The 18,263-nt window shown below is 59.0% G+C and overlaps 1 protein-coding gene across 1 annotated transcript; it reads right to left on the bottom strand.

Moving 5' to 3' along the window:
- Positions 1-318: 318 nt before the first annotated feature.
- Positions 319-17,382, bottom strand: LOC120678478. Its single transcript, XM_039959674.1, has 2 exons — positions 17,272-17,382; positions 319-1,157 (listed from the first exon to the last, which is right to left on the bottom strand). Exons 1-2 carry the CDS (start codon positions 17,323-17,325, stop codon positions 486-488), a joined length of 726 nt encoding a protein of 241 aa, XP_039815608.1. The 5' UTR covers positions 17,326-17,382; the 3' UTR covers positions 319-485.
- Positions 17,383-18,263: the final 881 nt, after the last annotated feature.

The raw sequence follows: 18,263 nt of genomic DNA, 5'->3' as shown, positions 1-18,263 counted from the left end.
GTGCTATTTTTAATTTGAACAGGTGCTCTGCTAAGCGTGATTGGTGCTAGTTCCACGCTCAACCTCGTGTGTTGGAGCTGACTTGTTTTGGATTTGGGAGGCAAGATCCACTGCACGAGGATCGTTTACTTGTTGCAGGGAAACACATGGCATCTGCATAACATGCCTATCTGATAACGAAGGATTTCAAAGATCAACTTCAACAATGAACTGCTCCTGTAAACATCAATAATGATGAGCAGCTTTTAAGTATTATTTGGTTAAAAAATCAAGATAATCTTTCTGTCAAAAATTCACAATATAACAACGGGAGATAAAACAGTGAAGTTGACTGAAGCAAATTGACCAAAAACTCTGACTTTCTTTTCAGTAATTTTCTGTACAATTGCTCATTTACTGGTGCACTACAAAATTGTATGTTGATCAGCAGATCCTCTAAAAGGCGGATGCCAATCTCAAGGAATCGGGGTTGGTGCACCATCTATCTACAAACTGAGAGTATTGAGGAGAGAAACTCTGCTCTGGATCAATTTCCTGAACAAAGTCTCAACTCCGCTCTCAAGATCAACAATGACCAACTCCATCTGCTGCAGTTGCTCCTCCTCGCATGTTAATCTTCTTTTGTGGAAGGTCTTGGAGACAATGGACCATCTGCTAGAGCTTGGCGTCGCAATTTGCTTCGATAGGAGATGCGTCAAGGATCCAAGCATGGAGATTGCAATCTCTCTAGCTTCTGCCAATTGCTTGACAACCCTGCAGCTGTCCAGGTCAACTGAAGTAGGCTTCTTGCTGATCTTCTTGAACTGTTTCTGCGCCTTCTTAGCCAAGCGGATGTAAGACTGGATCTTGGCTTGAAGAGCAGAGTCATCTCCTCTCTTGATGACCAGCTGCATCTCTTGGATGCTTGTCTTGAGCTCAGAAATGTTCCCTTGGATGGTGTTGCAGAGGTCAAGCAAGATGAGGGACTTCTCAAGCTCTTGCTCCACCGGTTTCCTCTGTTTCGGCTGGCAGAGGCTGAGTTGGCCACTTGGTGAGCACATCATCTCCTCGATGGTGTTGTACACTCCTCCAAGCCTCGTGATACCATCGGCAATTGCCTCAATGGTAGCCGAGGAGATGGTTGCCTTGAGGCTCTGCAGCTGTTCTTCGACGTTGATTTTTGTCGGTGTCCCGACCTGCGGGCCTGGATCCCAACTAGTAAATTCTGGTTCCGGCCGCGGGGCCGTACGTCCAGCAAAGGGGGTGTGCGAAGGCACTGTATTATCTTGCACCCGGAGTGCTTGTAGTAGGGGATACAAGCGAGGCGAGAGAGGGAGGGAAGCTCCCAAGTCTCTGCTAGGAGTGAAGTCGGTTGAGATGAGTGCTCAGTAGTCCCTGAACGTCCTCCTGGAGAGAGAAGCCAGAAAACCAGAGCCGTGCCAGCAGACTAGAGTCCAGCAGCCCGTCTAAAGGAAGCCCGCCTCCTCCTTTTATAGTCTCAAGGAGGGGCGGTGCACATGAGTGGGGCACGAAAGTCGTTGCTTTCCCCTGAATCACGGGGTACAGTGGTCGAATACTGTAGGAAATACACTGTGGGAAGGCGGCGCGTGTCGCTGTCGTCCTGGATATCGTCATTGGTCCTGCGAAGATCGCGCCGGTCGTCTTGCAGTGTCCCTCCAGGCGGCGTGGTCGTGGCTGATGTATGGTCTTCCATATACGGCGCGGTGGCATTTGGTGGGCCCTGCGGACTAGGGTCCTGCATGCACCAGCGGCAGTGTGGCGGCCCCGGGCCCCCCGGTCGGAGTGCGGGCGTGCACACTAGGAGGTCCGGGGGACGCGCGGCGGTCCCGGACTCCACAAGGGGGGAGGTCCGGGACTCCGCCCGTGCGTGCTGAGTGCCCCTCTCGGAAGGACACGTGACGTCGCCGGACCCCTTCCCCGGTGGGAAGTGTGTCGGCAGAACAGTAATGGGAGCAGTGCCGGACCCGTCTTGTCCCGCGTTGCATGTCCCACAGTGCCGCTATAGCCTTCGGGACGGCGGAGCGGTGACCGAAGTCAGCGGATGGGACCCCGGTCACATCTACTGTGGGAGTGGCGGCCTGACGCCGTCTGTCCTTTGAGCCGTGGCGGAGTGGCTGGCCTTTAATGCCTTCGTACGGCGAGTGGTTGGGTGGCGGGGCCGTTTGTCCCTTGTGCCGTGGTGGAGTGGCTGGCCTCGAGCGAGGCGGAAGTATGTTGCGCGGTCGAGAGTCCCGAGGGGGGGCCCTCGAGCGAGGCGGAGAATGAATCACCCGCTCGAGGGTAGATCCGCTACCCTCGAGCGAGGCGGAGATCGTTCCGCGGGTTCGAGGGGGATGTGAATGGGCCGCGTGCTGGGCTTTATTGAGTCTTTTCCTTTCTTCCGGATTGGAAGGAGGCCGTGGGCCTAGTTGCCTTAACAGGTGTTTGTGTTTTTAAAAGCGGTCTTAGTACCCCGATTAGGGTGTCCCTAATTGTGATACCCGACAGTAGCCCCCGAGGCTTTGGTTGAATCAGTGGGTTCGGCCAAAGGGTGATTCAGGGATTTCCCTTTTGACGTGATCAGTCAATGTCGCGCACCCGCCAGACGCGCCTGAGCACCAGCCCGGCGGATGTGACAACACGCCGGTCGGGACAGTACGCCCGTGGGGGGGGGTACTTCGAGGCACGCGCCTGTTTGTTTGTTTGAAGGACAAGACGTGTCCGCGCGCTGAGGGGGGCCAGGGTGATGGTAGCGCCCGCTGCTTGGCAGCTGGTGCTCCCACCGCACTGTCCCGCACGTAGGGCCTTGGCCCCGGCGTTCCTGGTCGCTTTACGGTGCGCCGTTCGAGGGCATCCGGCCAGAGCCGATGCTGCACCGCTTAGCGTCCAAGGGATCAGCTCCGCTTTACTTCGCTTGGTCATGTCTCGGCACGGGGACCGAGGACATCCTTTGCTCGTGGAGCGCCGCTTCGTCACGGGCGATGCAAGCCTCCACTCTTTGACAAGCTTGAAGCTTTGTGCCCGGCGCAGCTATAAATAGGGGTCGTGGGGTTCCCTTTCTTCCCCAGCCTCCCAACTCTTTCTTCCAGCATTGCCTGAATCTTGTAATGTTTCCTTTGCCTTTTTGTGACCGGCCCCCAGATGGGGTGGCCCGGCCTTTTTAGGCTTTTGGCGCTAGAAGAATGCTTGCGAGCGGTAGGGGAAGACCGGAGTGGGCGTGCGCTCCATCCCCCAGGCTTAGTGGGATCAGCAGAAGAGCATTGGGCCCATGGGGTCCTGCTCCTGGGATGTCCCCTAGCCTGAAGGGGGATGGAGACGCCTGACCGTGGCGCTGGCGCCGGGTCTGGCGGCTATTTTTCGCATCGTCCCCTCGGCGACAAGGTTGCTCTCGGGGAGATGGTGCGGAGGACGCTGTCCGCCAGCTCGACCCCCCGCATGGTCTTCGGTGGAGGAGACGCTGGAAGAAGGCTTGCGAGGAGAGTGTCCCGCTGGACCCGTGAGGTCTGGAGGCGGCTTCTCGCATCCCTAGCAGCCTCGCTGTTGCGTCAGCTAGGGGCTCGGTGCCTTTCTTCGTCGCTCGCTCCTCCCCAAGACAGGGAAAATTGCCACGTAGGTGGCAACGTGTTTGTATCTTTCGATGGCTTCGCGCCGGTGACCCTTTGTAATCTTTATTTGCATTGAGCAATAAAGTTCCCTTTCTCCTATGCGGGGAGGATCCCCGAGGGTATAGGGATGTACATAGATTCATGACCCTCGAATATGTGTGAAGTCACCTTCGCTGGGGCGCGTCAGCGCACCCGCGGGTGTAGCCCCCGAGGCCTTGGGGGAGAGTTTGTGCTCGTCCAAGGGCTATAAATGCTGCCCCCCCCCCGTGTAGCTTTACTGGGGCGGCTGCCCAGCATCCTTTTTCAGCCGGCATCGGCACTCTTTCAGCCGGCCTCGGCATTCTCAGTGCTGGTACAGTGGCCCGACGCTTAGCTTAACTTTCAGGAGAGCGCACGTCAACAGCGGAGGGTTTGTTTAGACACGTGGAGCTTCACCATGGACGGTTGTCGACTTATTCGAGGGTGTGGTTTGAACCGTGATGTGCGGGGAGCCCCCGAACCCAGGCCCGTGTGAAGGCGTTCAGGGGAACCCTCGACTTCGATTACGACCCTCGTCGCCCTTCCGCAGGGAGGAGGGGTGAAGCGCACCATGCTACCCATGCCCGGGCCGCGAGCTATGGCTGCTTCAGTGAGCTATTAGCGGGTTGTTCAAGCGGACATCCGGGCCCCGTTCGATAGGGGTCGGCTCGTGGTCCATAGACACGTCCTATAAAGCGCTCGCGAGGGTTCGCTAGGCGGGGCTCGAAGCCATTCGGTAGGGTTCGAGGGCTCGATGCTCTCCCTCGATGGGATCCCCCTTCTAGGCACCCTCGACTGGCCTTGAACACTGCACAGGATGTCTCGAACTCCGCGTTCGAGGGTAGCTTGTACGGCACATCCCTGCAGTCTCTGACTCTGGTGATCTAGGGCGCCTGTCGAACCCCCTGAAGGGCTGGCTTCGACCCCCTGATCAGTAAGGCCTCGAAATGCGATTCCTTCGAGGGTAAAGAGACCCCTCGAAGGAATATTCCGTCGTGATTCGGAAACGACGCAGAGTCGCGAGTCATGCACGTGGGTCTTCCGCTGGTGGTGGGCGACGTGGCCCGATTTGTGCGGTGCGGTGTGGGCGCGCCTTTTCAGGCGACAGCCTCGGGCAGACGAAGCGGCGTGGGCGGCGGCTGACGGATGGGATAGCACAACAGTCGCGCCGCGCCCGCCGGTTACCGTGCCGCATTTATTGCTGCGTGCGCGCGTGGGAGACTCCGCGGTCATGGGGCCCATCCATCGGTGATAGCAAAATCTACCGCATTCGATGCGGTAGATTTGGGCCATGGCTACGGATGCGCCCGTCATGGTGAATAAATATGAAGAGAAGGGGGATGTTTTGGGTTCACCTGGCCATTTGCCTCCATCCTGCTTTGCCTTCTCCGCCTCCGTCGCTTCCTGAACCCGTAGCCAAGAGCGAGAAGGAGGAGGAAGAAGGAGAAGGAGAGAAAAAGAGAGAGAGAGAGACTTAGCCGTTTCGGTGCCTCCTTTCCCGCATCCTCCCTCGACTCGCGGAGATGTCGGACATCCAGGAGCCTCTGCCGTGGTGGAAATCCTCCGCCACCGTGGCGGTTCTGGAGCAGCTGGTCGCCGACCGGCTGCTGCCGCGGAACCTCGACTCGGGAGCGCCGGCGTGGATTTCCCCGCACCCGGACGAGACCGAGCCGAAGCCCCCGCAAGGCTACGTCGTAAGCTTCGTGCGCCTCCATGGGCGAGGCTTCGGCGTCCCCGTCAGCACGTTCATGAGGGCCTTGTGCGAGTACTACGGAGTGGAGCTGCACAATTTCAGTCCCTACTCCATCTCGCAGGCGGCGGTCTTCGTCGCCGTCTGCGAGGGGTACCTCGGCATCGAAGCCCACTGGGACCTCTGGATCCATCTGTTCCGCGGCGAACTCTTCAACGAGAACGCACGGAACCAGCCGAGGCGGTTCGCGCGCGCCGGTGGCCTGACGCTCCACGTCCGCCGACCCGGAAGAATTTTTATATCTCGAGCAAGATGATGACAAACAACTCCGGGTGGAGCCGAGGGTGGTTCTACCTTCGGAACCACAAGGATGCGCTCCCGGCATTTACTAACAAAGTTCTCCGGGAGCGTCCCCCGAAGTGGGACTGGGGGGTGTCACCCCCAGCGCAACAAGCCAGGCTCGAGGGCCTCACTGACGCGCTGGTGCGTTTGGCGAGGAAGGGGCTGACGGCAGCGGTCGTTATCGCGAACTTCCACCGGCAGAGGGTTATCCCTCTCGTGGAAAGGGCCCTGCCGATTTTCGAGCTCGCCCCCGGGAGCAAGGTTGAGGGCTCGAGGACGTCAAGCAAGCTTCTCTCCCACACCAACGCCGCTCGGAGGGCGAAGTACGCGGTGGCGGAGTTTCCCCAAGATCCCGCGGATCTTTGGAGAATCAAGATGTGCCCCGAGCCGGGGTATATTTCCCTGGTAAGTTTGGCTTCGAACTCGTCGTGCGTCGCGTAGTTCCCTTCTCCTGACCCTATCTCGGATGTGTTTCACAGGGGTTGAGGTGCGGCACCTCGAGGCCTCCGGTCCCAGAACAGCGCCTGATCAATCGCCTCCACGCGGAGAAGAGGAAGAGGCGGAAGGACGCGGCGGAGACGAAGGCCGAGAGGAAAAGGAAGAGGAAGGCGAGGCACGACAAGGCGTGCAAGCTCGCTCGCGCGGAGGGGAAGCCGCAGCCCGCCACACCCGAGTCCTCGGAGGAGGACGAGGAGGAGGCCTCGGACGCCGAGGACCACGCTCCGAGGAGGAACGGAGAGGGCGCGAGCCCCCCACCATTCTACCTGTGGGACGAAGAAGAGGGAGTGACCGTGGCGCCAGAGGAACCAAGGGTCCTAGCGGGGTCATCGGCGAATCCCTCCCTCGAGGGTGCGGCACGGGAGTCATCCCTGCCGGCGGCCGGCGAGGAGACGCCCGTGCCCCAGGTGCTGATTCGTGGCGACGAGGCTGCGGCGGGAGAGGAGTCGTCCGTGCTGGCAGCCTCGAGCCACCGGGCCGACACGAGGGGGCGCCTTCGGGGCAGTCATCGAGGGACAGCACGATGCCCCGGGCTCGAAGGAGCGCCACAAGGAAGCGGAGCATGAGTGCTCGATCTGGGTAAGTATTTTGGATTTCGTTTTTGTTACGTATTTGGTGGATTTCTCGAACCTGCTCAACTCGCGTCTCTTGATTTCCAGCCCCGGGGCCGTTCCCAAGGATGCAGTGCGGCTTGCCCCGGCCAAGGCTCTCAAGACCGGGGCACGCAGGACTCCGCACACGGCGCCGCAGTCCCAGCCCGCTGTGGATCTCGAGGCGGCGGCCGCTAGGCTACAGGAGGCCATGGCGCGAGGGGCCCAGGCGGCGCAGCAAGATCGGGCACAGGAGGAGGAGGGTGACGCCGGTCAGGGCGACGCGGCCAGCGCCGCCCGACCAGATACGGAAGGAGAGACCGGTGGGGGCGCGCAGGAGCGTCCTGCCGACCGTGTGGAGGAGACCCTCGTCTTTGAGCCCTCGAGGGCCGAGGGCGGGGGCGTCGTGGAGGAGGGTACGGCGCCAGAGGCACCGGCGGTGGAAGGAGCCCCTGCGCCGGGGCCCGCGGAGGCCCTGGACGAGGGTACCGTTGCGGTAGTGCCTGAGCCGACGGCGCAAGGGGGTGTGACAGCGGTGGTGGAGCTGCCGGACAGCAGCGAGGAGTATGGGGATTCGATGGACATCGACCCCGCTGCTGCGGCGAGCGCTGCCGCACACATCGCCAAGTTCGCGTCGGCCAGCTCGGGCGTGCTCGAAGCGGGGGCGTCCGAGGGGAGCCATCTTGGGGCGATCGTCCCGTCCGGGGTCCCCTCGGAGTTCCTCCGCAAGGAGCAGGAGGAGGAGGAGGCTTGGAACAAGCAGATGGGCGTCGGTCGCGAGATCTTGCAGGCCCTCGACCGCGCCTATCAACTCCATCAAAATGCGGATTACCAAGTCAGCCAGGTAAATATCCCCCCCGGACATTGCTCGGATTCGGTTTTAGCTCGGACCCACGCCCTCCCCCTTTGCAGCAGCTGAGGCAAATCTCGCGCGAAAAGAGCGCCGAGATGAACCGGCCGTACTCCCAGATGAGCCAGCTCGGGCAACACAACGCCGAGCTGGTGCTCAAAAACATCGATGCCAACGCAAAAATGGCCGACCTGGGAGCGCGTCAGCAGGCGCTGGAGGAGGAGCTGGCGCGGGTTGCTGGTGAGCGAGACGGCCAGAGGGCGGCAGCGGAGGAGAAGGCCCGGGAGGCCGAGGCACAAACTGCCGAGCTGCAGCGCCTTCGGACGGCACTCGAGGAGAGAGCTCGCGAGGCGGAGGTGCAGAGCGCTGAGCTGCAGCGCCTCAGCACGACGCTCGAGCAGCAGAAGGCCGAGCTCCTCCATAAAGAGGTGGCCGTGGTCGCGCTTGCCGGGACCCTCCGGGAAAAGGGCGAGGCCCTCGAGGGGAAGGAGGTGGCCCTCCAGAACATGGGGGCCGCCCTTAGAGAGAAGGAAGCCTCCTTGTCCTCGCTCGAAGAGGCCGCCCGTACCCAGAGGGAGGAAGCGCAGAAGAACATGACGGGTGAGTACCTTCGATTTTTCGTCGATTTGTTTTCTTTCGTGGCTAATGTCGATTTCCTTTGCTCAGAGCTGAGGCAAAAGGTGGCGGACGAGACCGCGGCGAAGGAAGCGGTCCACACCGCGCTCACGGCGGCACAGATGGAGTTTGCCGAGCTGGAGCAGACTGCCTTGAGCGTGTGTCAAGAACTCGAGGGGGAGGGTGCCGCCTCGGGCAGTTCGGTGATCAGCCGCCTGTGCGCGCTAGGCGGTCGGATTGCCGAACATGCCAAGAGCACTTTCCGCCTTGGTGTCCTGCGGGCTCTCGCCGTGGCCTCGACGCACTACCTCATGGATCTCCAGAGGGTGTCGTCGGGGTACGTCGTTCCCGATGATGCGGATGCGGACGCCGCGTCGGTCATCATGGATGAAGCTGATGCAGCCGCGGAGGAGTTCGCCACCATTCTCGCCGAGAAGCTCGAGGCAGACATCCCTCCCATCGCCGAATTCGACGCCCCTGAAGACCCGCAAGGGGGGATGGTAGCCTGTAGGAAAGTTGGGCCTCGGAGCCCATTGTAAACAGATTAGTGTTTATATCATAGTCGCGCTTTGTAATCGCATCCTATGAATACAAAAGATTTTGTTTCGTAATTTGAATGTGTGGCCCGTCGAGGCCTTGTGTGTTCGAGCCTGTGTTCCTTTACTTTATTCCCGTGTTCTGGTATGCGACTTGGACGAACGTCTGTGAGGGGGCTCGCGTTCATAAGCAACGTAGGCGTAAGGTGGTGAGGGGGGTGCCATATCCCGGAGGCATAGGCGGCCCCATGACTCGGCCGACCCCATACCGTAGTTGCTTACGCCTCGCGTCCGTTTTTTCCAAGGATACGAGAAACTTAGGGTCGAGACGGAAATATTTAGAAAAACATTGGCGACTTTTTGGGGACGTTCGGGGGTTCCCCCCATAGTAGCCCCCGAGGGAGGCTCGGCTTTGTCGAGGGTAAAGCCGAGCGTACCTCAGAGTTAGTGCGCATCCTTGCCTTCGAGGGCCCGGATGGTTCCCAAAAATAAACCAGTAAAGCGTACTTTATTATTTCGGGAAATTGAAGATGCGAGTATAAGCAAATGTTCAAAAAACTTGAAGTTCTAGGGATAGAAGCGACGTAGCTGTTGTATATTCCAAGCGTTGGTGAAGACTTCGCTTTTTCGTTTGCCAGCTTGTAGGTGCCGGTCTTGAGCACCTCGGCGATTATGTACGGTCCTTCCCATGGAGGTGAGAGCTTGTGGCGGCCTCTATTGTCCTGTCGAAGCCTCAGCACCAAGTCCCCTTTATTGAGGTCTCGGCGCCGGACCCTCTGTGCTTGGTACCTTCGCAAGGACTGCTGGTAGCGCACAGAGTGGAGAAGCGCCATGTCTCGAGCCTCATCCACTTGATCTAGCGAGTCTTCGCGAGCTCGCTGGTTTCGTTGCTCTTGGTATGTCTTGAGCCTCGGCGATCCGTATTCCAAGTCAGTGGGGAGTATAGCCTCGGCGCCGAAGACGAGGAAGAACGGAGAAAAACCCGTGGCTCTGCTCGGGGTCATCCTTAGGCTCCAAATGACCGAGGGTAGCTCTGTGAGCCACCTCCGGCCGAACTTGTTCAGCTTGTTGAAGATTCTTGGCTTTAGCCCTTGGAGGATCATGCCATTGGCACGCTCCACTTGCCCGTTCGTCTGTGGGTGTGCCACAGCCGACCAGTCCACATGTATGTGGAAGTTGTCGCAGAACGCCAAGAATTTCTTGCCTGTGAACTGGGTGCTGTTGTCGGTGATGATCGAGTTCGGGACCCCGAACCTAAAGACAATGTCGGTGAAGAACATGACTGCTTGCTCGGATTTAATCTTGCCGATGGGTCGAGCCTCTATCCATTTGGAAAACTTGCCGACTGCCACCAGCAAGTGGGTGAAGCCCCCGGGCGCCTTCTTCAGTGGACCGACGAGGTCCAGTCCCCACACGGCAAACGGCCACGTGATGGGGATGGTCTACAGAGCATGGGCCGGGAGGTGTGTTTTTCGAGCATAGAACTGGCAACCCTCGCAGGTCCGCACAACATCGGTGGCATCGGCGACCGCGGTGGGCCAGTAAAAGCCTTGCCAAAACGCGTTACCCACGAGGGTACGTGGCGCGGCGTGATGGCCGCAGATGCCAGCATGGATGTCGCGAATCAGTTCCATGCCCTCGGGGATGGGGATGCATCGTTGCAGGACACCCGAGGGGCTGCGCTTGTGTAGCTCATTGTCGATTAGGATGAAGGACTTGGCCCTCCTGGCGAGGCATCGCGCCTGAGCGCGGTTCGAGGGTAGGACCCCTCGAATCATCCAGTCGAGGTACTGGACGCGCCAATCTCGCGAAGTGGGGGCTCCGTCAACTTCCATTGCATCGGCCTCGTCAGCGGAGGTGGTGCCGAAACCAATGTCCATAGGCTCGACCTCATCCGCCGGAGGGCCCAGCGGACGAGGGGCCTGACTCCGTCGGGTTCCTGAACTCAATGGAGGGATTAATGATGTCTTGAGCGAAGATATTCGGGGGGACGGTGGTCCGCCCCGACGCGATCTTGGCTAATTCATCGGCGTCCTCGTTGTACTTGCGCGGGACATGATTAAGCTCTAGGCCATCGAACTTGTCTTCGAGGCGGCGCACTGTGCTACAGTACGCCTCCATCTTCGGGTTATGACAGCTAGACTCCTTCATGACTTGATCGACGATGAGTTGAGAGTTGCCGCGCGCGTCGAGGCGTTTAACGCCGAGCTCGATGGCGATGCGGAGGCCACTGAGAAGGGCCTCGTACTCCGCCATGTTGTTGGAAGTGGGGAAATGCAAGCGTATCACGTACCGCATGTGTTCTCCGAGGGGTGAGATGAAGAGGAGGCCGGCACCGGCACCGGTTTTCATCACCGATCTGTCGAAATACATAGTCCAGCATTCGCTCTGGATTTGTGGTGGGGGTAGCTGAGTGTCCGTCCACTCAGCCACGAAGTCAGCCAAGATTTGGGACTTGATCGCCTTGCGAGGGGCGTAGATGAGTGTTTCTCCCATCAGCTCCATAGACCATTTGGCAATTCTACCCTCGGCTTCCCGGTTGCGGGCTATCTCTCCCAAGGGGAAAGATGAGACCACGGTGACGGGGTGAGCCTCGAAGTAGTGGCGCAGCTTGCGCCGAGCCAAAATGACAGCGTAGAGCAGCTTTTGAATCTGCGGATAGCGTGTCTTAGTTTCAGACAACACCTCGCTGATGTAGTACACCGGTCATTGGACGGGCAGAGCATGACCCTCCTCTTGTCTTTCGACCACGATCACCGCGCTGACCACTTGGGTCGTCGCAGCTACGTACAGATAGAGGGGCTCGCCGTCCGTAGGTGGTGTGAGAATGGGAGCGCGAGTGAGCGATGCCTTCAGCCTTTTGAGGGCTTCTTGAGCTTCGGGGGTCCACGTGAAGTGCTCGGTTTTCCTCAAGAGTCGATACAGGGGTAAGCCTTTCTCGCCGAGACGCGAGATGAACCGACTAAGGGACGCTAGGCATCCCATGACCCTCTGTACCCCCTTTAGGTCTCGGATCGGTCCCATCCGAGTGATGGCTGAGACTTTGTCAGGGTTGGGTTCGATGCCCCGCTGGGAGACAATGAAGCCCAGGATGATGCCTCGAGGCACCCCGAACACGCACTTCTCGGGGTTAAGTTTTACCCCTTTGGCTCGTAGGCAATCGAATGCGATCCTGAGATCAGCAACCAGGTCGTCCGCCTTCCTGGATTTCACAACGATGTCATCGACATATGCCTCTACGCTGCGCCCTAGATGGTCTCCGAAAACGTGGAGCATACACCTCTGGTATGTGGCTCCGGCGTTTCTGAGGCCAAAGGGCATCGTGACGTAGCAGTACATGCCGAAGGGTGTGATAAAAGAAGTCGCGAGCTGGTCGGACTCTTTCATCTTGATTTGGTGGTAACCGGAATAAGCATCAAGAAAGGATAAGAGTTCGCATCCCGCGGTAGTGTCTACAATCTGGTCGATTCGTGGCAAAGGGAAGGGAACCTTCGGACATGTCTTATTTAAACTAGTGTAATCTACACACATCCTCCAGCTTCCACTCTTTTTCTTCACTAATACTGGATTAGCTAGCCACTCGGGATGGAATACCTCTTTGATGAATCCGGCCGCCAGAAGTTTCTGTAACTCCTCGCCGATCGCCCGGCGCTTGAGTTCGTCGAAGCATCTTAAGCGCTGCTTCACCGGCTTGGAGTTGGGTCGGACATCAAGAGAGTGCTCGGCGACCTCCCTCGGTATGCCAGGCATGTCCGAGGGGCTCCACGCAAAGATATCTGCGTTGGCGCGGAGGAAATCGACGAGCACCACTTCCTATTTGTCGTCGAGGGTGGCGCTGATCTGCAACGCCTTGTCGTCGGAGTGGCTCGGGTCGAGGGGCACCTTCTTGATACCCTCGGCGGGTTTGAAGCTCCCGGCGTGTCGGTGCGTGGAGTCCAAGGCCTCGCTCGCCATTTTGTTGAGAGTGGCTGTAAGGGCTTCGTCCTCTGCTTGAGCTTCCGCGCGCTCAACGCACTCGACGTCGCACTCGTAGGCATGCTCGAACGAAGAGCCGATGGTGATGACGCCCTTCGGACCCGGCATTTTGAGCTTGAGGTAGGTGTAGTTGGGGACGGCCATAAACTTGGCGTAGCAAGGACGACCAAGGATGGCATGATAGGACCCTCGAAATCCCACCACCTCGAAAGTGAGTACCTCCTTGCGGAAGTTGGCTGCTGTGCCGAAGCACACAGGCAGATCGATCTGGCCAAGGGGTTGGACTCGCTTCCCTGGCGCGACGCCGTGGAATGGTGACTTGCTGGGGCGAAGCTTGTCTAGTCCGATCCCCATGAGCTCCAAGGTGGGGGCGTACATGATGTTGAGGCTGCTGCCTCCGTCCATGAGCACCTTGGAGAAGCGGGTGTTACCGATGATGGGGTCGACAACGAGCGGATACCGTCCCGGATGCGGGACGTAGTCGGGGTGGTCCTCGCGGCCGAAGGCGATGGTATCCTTCGACCAATCGAGGTAGGATGGCATGGCTTTGGTGACGGAAAAGTCATATTCGTCGTTGCTCCTCCAAAGATGAAGAAGGCGTTCTCCACTGGGGGGAACTCGTCATCTCCACCTTTGTCGCCCGCGTCCTTCTTCTTGTCTTCGTCGCGATGTGCGACGCGGTTGTAATACTTCTTGAGCATTTCGCACTGCTCGAGGGTATGGTTGACCGGGCCATTATGGTAAGGGCACGACTTCTTGAGCATGTCGTTGAATTGGCCACCACCACCTCGAGGGGGGCCTCGAGGCCCTTTGCGGTCTGGGGCGGCAGCGAAGGCCTCCTCGGAGTCCTCTGCCCGCCCCGGCTCACGCTGGTTCGGTGGGACCGGCTTCTTTCCCTTCCTCCCCCGCTTCTGTTTCTTGGCGGGGGCGTTGGGCTTGGCGTTGCTGCCCTCCGCGGGCGCATCGTCCTTGCGCTTGCTCGACTTGTCGTCGAAGATGGCACCAACGGCCTCCTCTCCGGCGGCGTAGTTGGTGGCAGCGTCGAACAGCTCATTGGTGTTGACGGGTCGGCTTCTCGCGAGCTCATGCACCAGGTTCCTGCACGTCGTGCCCTCGAGGAAAGCGTTGATGACCTCGACGTGGGTGATGCTAGGGAGCTCGGTGCACTGCTTGGAGAAGCGCCGCACGTAGTCACGCAGGGACTTGCGGGGCTTCTGGCGACACCCTTTGAGATCCCAGGAGTTCCCAGGGCGCACATACGTGCCCTGGAAATTTCCCACGAAGATGTGGACCAAGTCGGCCCAATTGTGGATCTGATCCGCAGGCAGGTGCTCGAGCCACGTTCGTGTGGCATCTGCAAGATGAAGAGGAAGGTTGCAGATGATGATCGCGTCCTCCATCGCGCCGCCTAGCTGGCACGCTAGGCGGTAGTCATTGAGCCAGACTGCAGGATCAGTCTCGCCCGAGTACTTGACGAGGGTGTTGGGTTGTCGAAAGCGCGGGGGAAAAGATGCTGTTCGAATCTCCCGGCTGAACACCCGGGTGCCCGGAGGCTCCGGTGACTCACCCCTGTCGTGCTCAGGGTCGAAGCGTCCACCCCGTCGAGGGGTGTACCTCCAGCCATCGATGACGTTGCGGGCGTCGCCGTCGCTAGCGTGCCCGCGAGTGTCACGGATTCGCTCCCTTACGGGAACTCTCCTGATGCGCTCGTGCACCGAGGGCGCCCTCGCGGCGGGCGCTACGGCTGCCTTGCCCTTTCATGGTGGGGGTGTGTGCACAGAAACCTCGCGGTCCTGGTGCGCAGTCCCATCACACTGCTCCGGGGCTTTCGAGCGCATACGAGACACAGAACTCTCGGCCTGCTGCACGGCAGCTTGCTCGATGAGCTCCTGTGCCTCGCGGCGCAGGTTGCGGCCCGAAGGCGTCGATGGCTCCGGCATAGCTTGAAGTAGATAGGCCGCAGCGACGAGTTTTTCGCCCGCCGTCTTCAGTTCTGGAGATTTGTCGACGTTGTCGTCGGCCAGGATGCGCTCCCGGGCGACGTGTCCCGCTGCCTGGGCGTGTGCACCACGCGCGGTACGCTGCTGCTCGAGTGCGGCGCGTAGCTCCTGGGTTTGTTGACGCTGCTCGTCGAGCTTGGCTTGAAGCTCGTTGAGCTGCGCCGGTTGAGCTTGTCGCGCCGCTGAACTTGACGAGGAAGGGGCTGCAGGCGGGACCACCGGTTGCTTTGCCCGCACGTCCGCCCCGTCGTCCCCGTCGTTGGTTGGAGCATTGTCGTCCTGCTCGTCCGCAAGGTCCGCCATGAAGCATTCCCAGGAAGGATCGAAATCCCCCTCACTGGAGTCTTCGGAGCAGGTGAGGCAGTAAGCCGTCGCCAGCTGGAACGAGCGAAGAGCGTCGGGGTCGCGAACCCCGGAGTAGTCCTCGGCCTCCTCGGCCGCGAAGTTGTTAATGAAGAAGTCGATGTCGTCGGCGATCGAGCTCGCCGTCTCGGGGCAGGATTCATTAGGAGACGACGTGATGAGGCTGCGAATTGACCGAAGATGATGACCTGGCAGATCCTCATGCTTGATGAAGTTAGCGCTGGTTGACGAGGTGTGGGCGGCAGCGTTGCGCATCCCGAAGGGGAAGGGCGATGCCGAAGTCGAGTCCCCCCTGGGAGGCACTAGTGCTGCCGCAGGCGATGGTGCCGGCGTAGATGACGCCGAGGCACGTGATGATGAAACGGTGGCCCCGTTGGCCGTGATGCCGAGTTGCGACATGCCAGCCTCGACCCACGCGGGGGAGCTGTGGCGTGCCGCACGCCGCCGCTTCGCGCGTGCTTGTCGCGAACGCTGACCCGAGCGCCTGTTGCGCCGGGCTGGCGAAGTCGGCGCGATGAGGTTGCGTTCGGAGGAGAGGAGCTGCATGAGGTAACCATTGCCGGTTGCCCTGAACTCGAGACTCCCGAACGAGATCACGCGTCCCGCTGGGAGCGGATCCGAAACACCCATAGGGTATGGGTTGGATCTGCTCGCCATCCCTGAAGATCAAATGGGAAAAAGAGAGAAAAAAGTCACGCGGCTTCCCCTACCTGGCGCGCCAACTGTCGGTGTCCTGACCTGGGGGCCTGGATCCCAACTAGTAAATGTTGTGTGCTTCCTCGTCCTAGATGATGATGCAAGAGGCAATCACAGTAACGCACGGTTTGTCCTGGTTCCGGCCGCGGGGCCGTACGTCCAGCAAAGGGGGTGTGCGAAGGCACTGTATTATCTTGCACCCGGAGTGCTTGTAGTAGGGGATACAAGCGAGGCGAGAGAGGGAAGGAAGCTCCCAAGTCTCTGCTAGGAGTGAAGTCGGTTGAGATGAGTGCTCAGTAGTCCCTGAACGTCCTCCTGGAGAGAGAAGCCAGAAAACCAGAGCCGTGCCAGCAGACTAGAGTCCAGCAGCCCGTCTAAAGGAAGCCCGCCTCCTCCTTTTATAGTCTCAAGGAGGGGCGGTGCACATGAGTGGGGGCACGGAAGTCGTTGTTTTCCCCTGAATCGCGGGGTACAATGGTCGAATACTGTAGGAAGTACACTGTGGGAAGGCGGCGCGTGTCGCTGTCGTCCTGGATATCGTCCTTGGTCCTGCGAAGATCGCGTCGGTCGTCTTGCAGTGTCCCTCCAGGCGGCGTGGTCGTGGCTGATGTATGGTCTTCCATATACGGCGCGGTGGCGTTTGGTGGGCCCTGCGGACTAGGGTCCTGCATGCACCAGCGACAGTGTGGCGGCCCCGGGCCCCCCGGTCGGAGTGCGGGCGTGCACACTAGGAGGTCCGGGGGACGCGCGGCGGTCCCGGACTCCACAAGGGGGGAGGTCCGGGACTCCGCCCGTGCGTGCTGAGTGCCCCTCTCGGAAGGACACGTGACGTCGCCAGACCCCTTCCCCGGTGGGAGGTGAGTCCGAATGGTCGGTGTCGGCAGAACAATAACGGGAGCAGTGCCGGACCCGTCTTGTCCCGCGTTGCATGTCCCACAGTGCCGCTATAGCCTCCGGGACAGCGGAGCGGTGACCGAAGTCAGCGGATGGGACCCCGGTCACATCTACTGTGGGAGTGGCGGCCTGACGCCGCCTGTCCTTTGAGCCGTGGCAGAGTGGCTGGCCTTTAATGCCTTCGTACGGCGAGTGGTTAGGTGGCGGGGCCGTTTGTCCCTTGTGCCGTGGCGGAGTGGCTAGCCTCGAGCGAGAGATGAGTCACCTGATCGAGGGTAGATCCGCTACCCTCGAGCGAGGCGGAAGTATGTTGCGCGGTCGAGGGTCCCGAGGGGGGGGGGGCCCTCGAGCGAGGCGGAGAATGAATCACCCGCTCGAGGGTAGATCCGCTACCCTCGAGCGAGGCGGAGATTGTCCAGCGGACCCGAGAGGGACCCTCGAGCGAGGCGGAGATCGTTCCGCGGGTTCGAGGGGGATGTGAATGGGCCGCGTGCTGGGCTTTATTGAGTCTTTTCCTTTCTTCCGGATTGGAAGGAGGCCGTGGGCCTAGTTGTGTTTGTGTTTTTAAAAGCGGTTTTAGTACCCCGATTAGGGTGTCCCTAATTGTGATACCCGACAATTTTGTCAGAGCGAAGGCTGGATGGCAAACTTTCAGATCTGAGAATGGAAGCCATGGCTGGAACTGTAGATGGCAAGAATACTGGAGGGAAACTGAGCTGCAATGGTGTCGACCAGGCTATGGTTTGCCTGGTATATATAACCAAATAAGCTGAAGCAATGGCGTCGCTGACCCTGCCGACAAGAAGAATCTCGCTGACAACGAAACGCTCTGCTGTTGCGACATAGCCTCGGATCTCCACGGCAGGTTGATGCTTTCTGTATGTTCATCCAGAGCAAGAGGAATCTCTGAATGTGGCCTGATGAAGCTTGCATAGTGATATGTCCCAGTTATCAGCAGCAACTCGTCTGCACGAGTGTGTTGTTTATGTTGAGATCTAATCGTGAGATCGGTGAGCTTGCATCGAGACCAGGGAAAGAGACGTGGCTTCGTCGGAAGGAACGGTTGACTTGCTTCGCCCTCAGCCTGGCAAGCTGACTTGTCTGGTTGTTTCTCATGTTGGCAACAGGAGTCGGCAAGGCAGCTTACTCTAGTGCTGGACTTTGTCATGCTCTCAACACTCCTGTAGTGCCAGCTTACTCTAGAGCTGGCACGCATGCTAGTTGGTTTGGGGAGAAAGATCAACTCTGCAAGCATCCTTTGCTCGTTGTTCAGCAGGCACATCTCATGTGATTATACCTGCATTGTTCTGTGTTGTAAAGAGAAACTAGATATATTGTGCCTTCTGTTGAGTTACATATCCTGTGTAGTTCTTAACTGTGATGGCACTGACAAATTATCAAAGAAAAAAAAACCACTGTCAATTCTTTCGTGACATCAAAAAATGACAGTTCTTAACTAGATATAATGTGACATTTTCTCATATACACATCAAAATTTTGTTTTGATGCTTAGCGAATCCTCTGAAATGCGGACGCTAATCATGAGGAACCTTCTGAGTTGGTGTATGATCTACAATCTAAAGCATTCAGAAGAGAAATCTTGCTTGATGAT

The sequence above is a fragment of the Panicum virgatum genome, chromosome 6N, assembly GCF_016808335.1.
Source record: "Panicum virgatum strain AP13 chromosome 6N, P.virgatum_v5, whole genome shotgun sequence".
Lineage (NCBI taxonomy): Eukaryota > Viridiplantae > Streptophyta > Magnoliopsida > Poales > Poaceae > Panicum > Panicum virgatum.
Note: the sequence above shows the minus strand (reverse complement) of the source record. Positions and strands in the feature narration are given on the sequence as shown.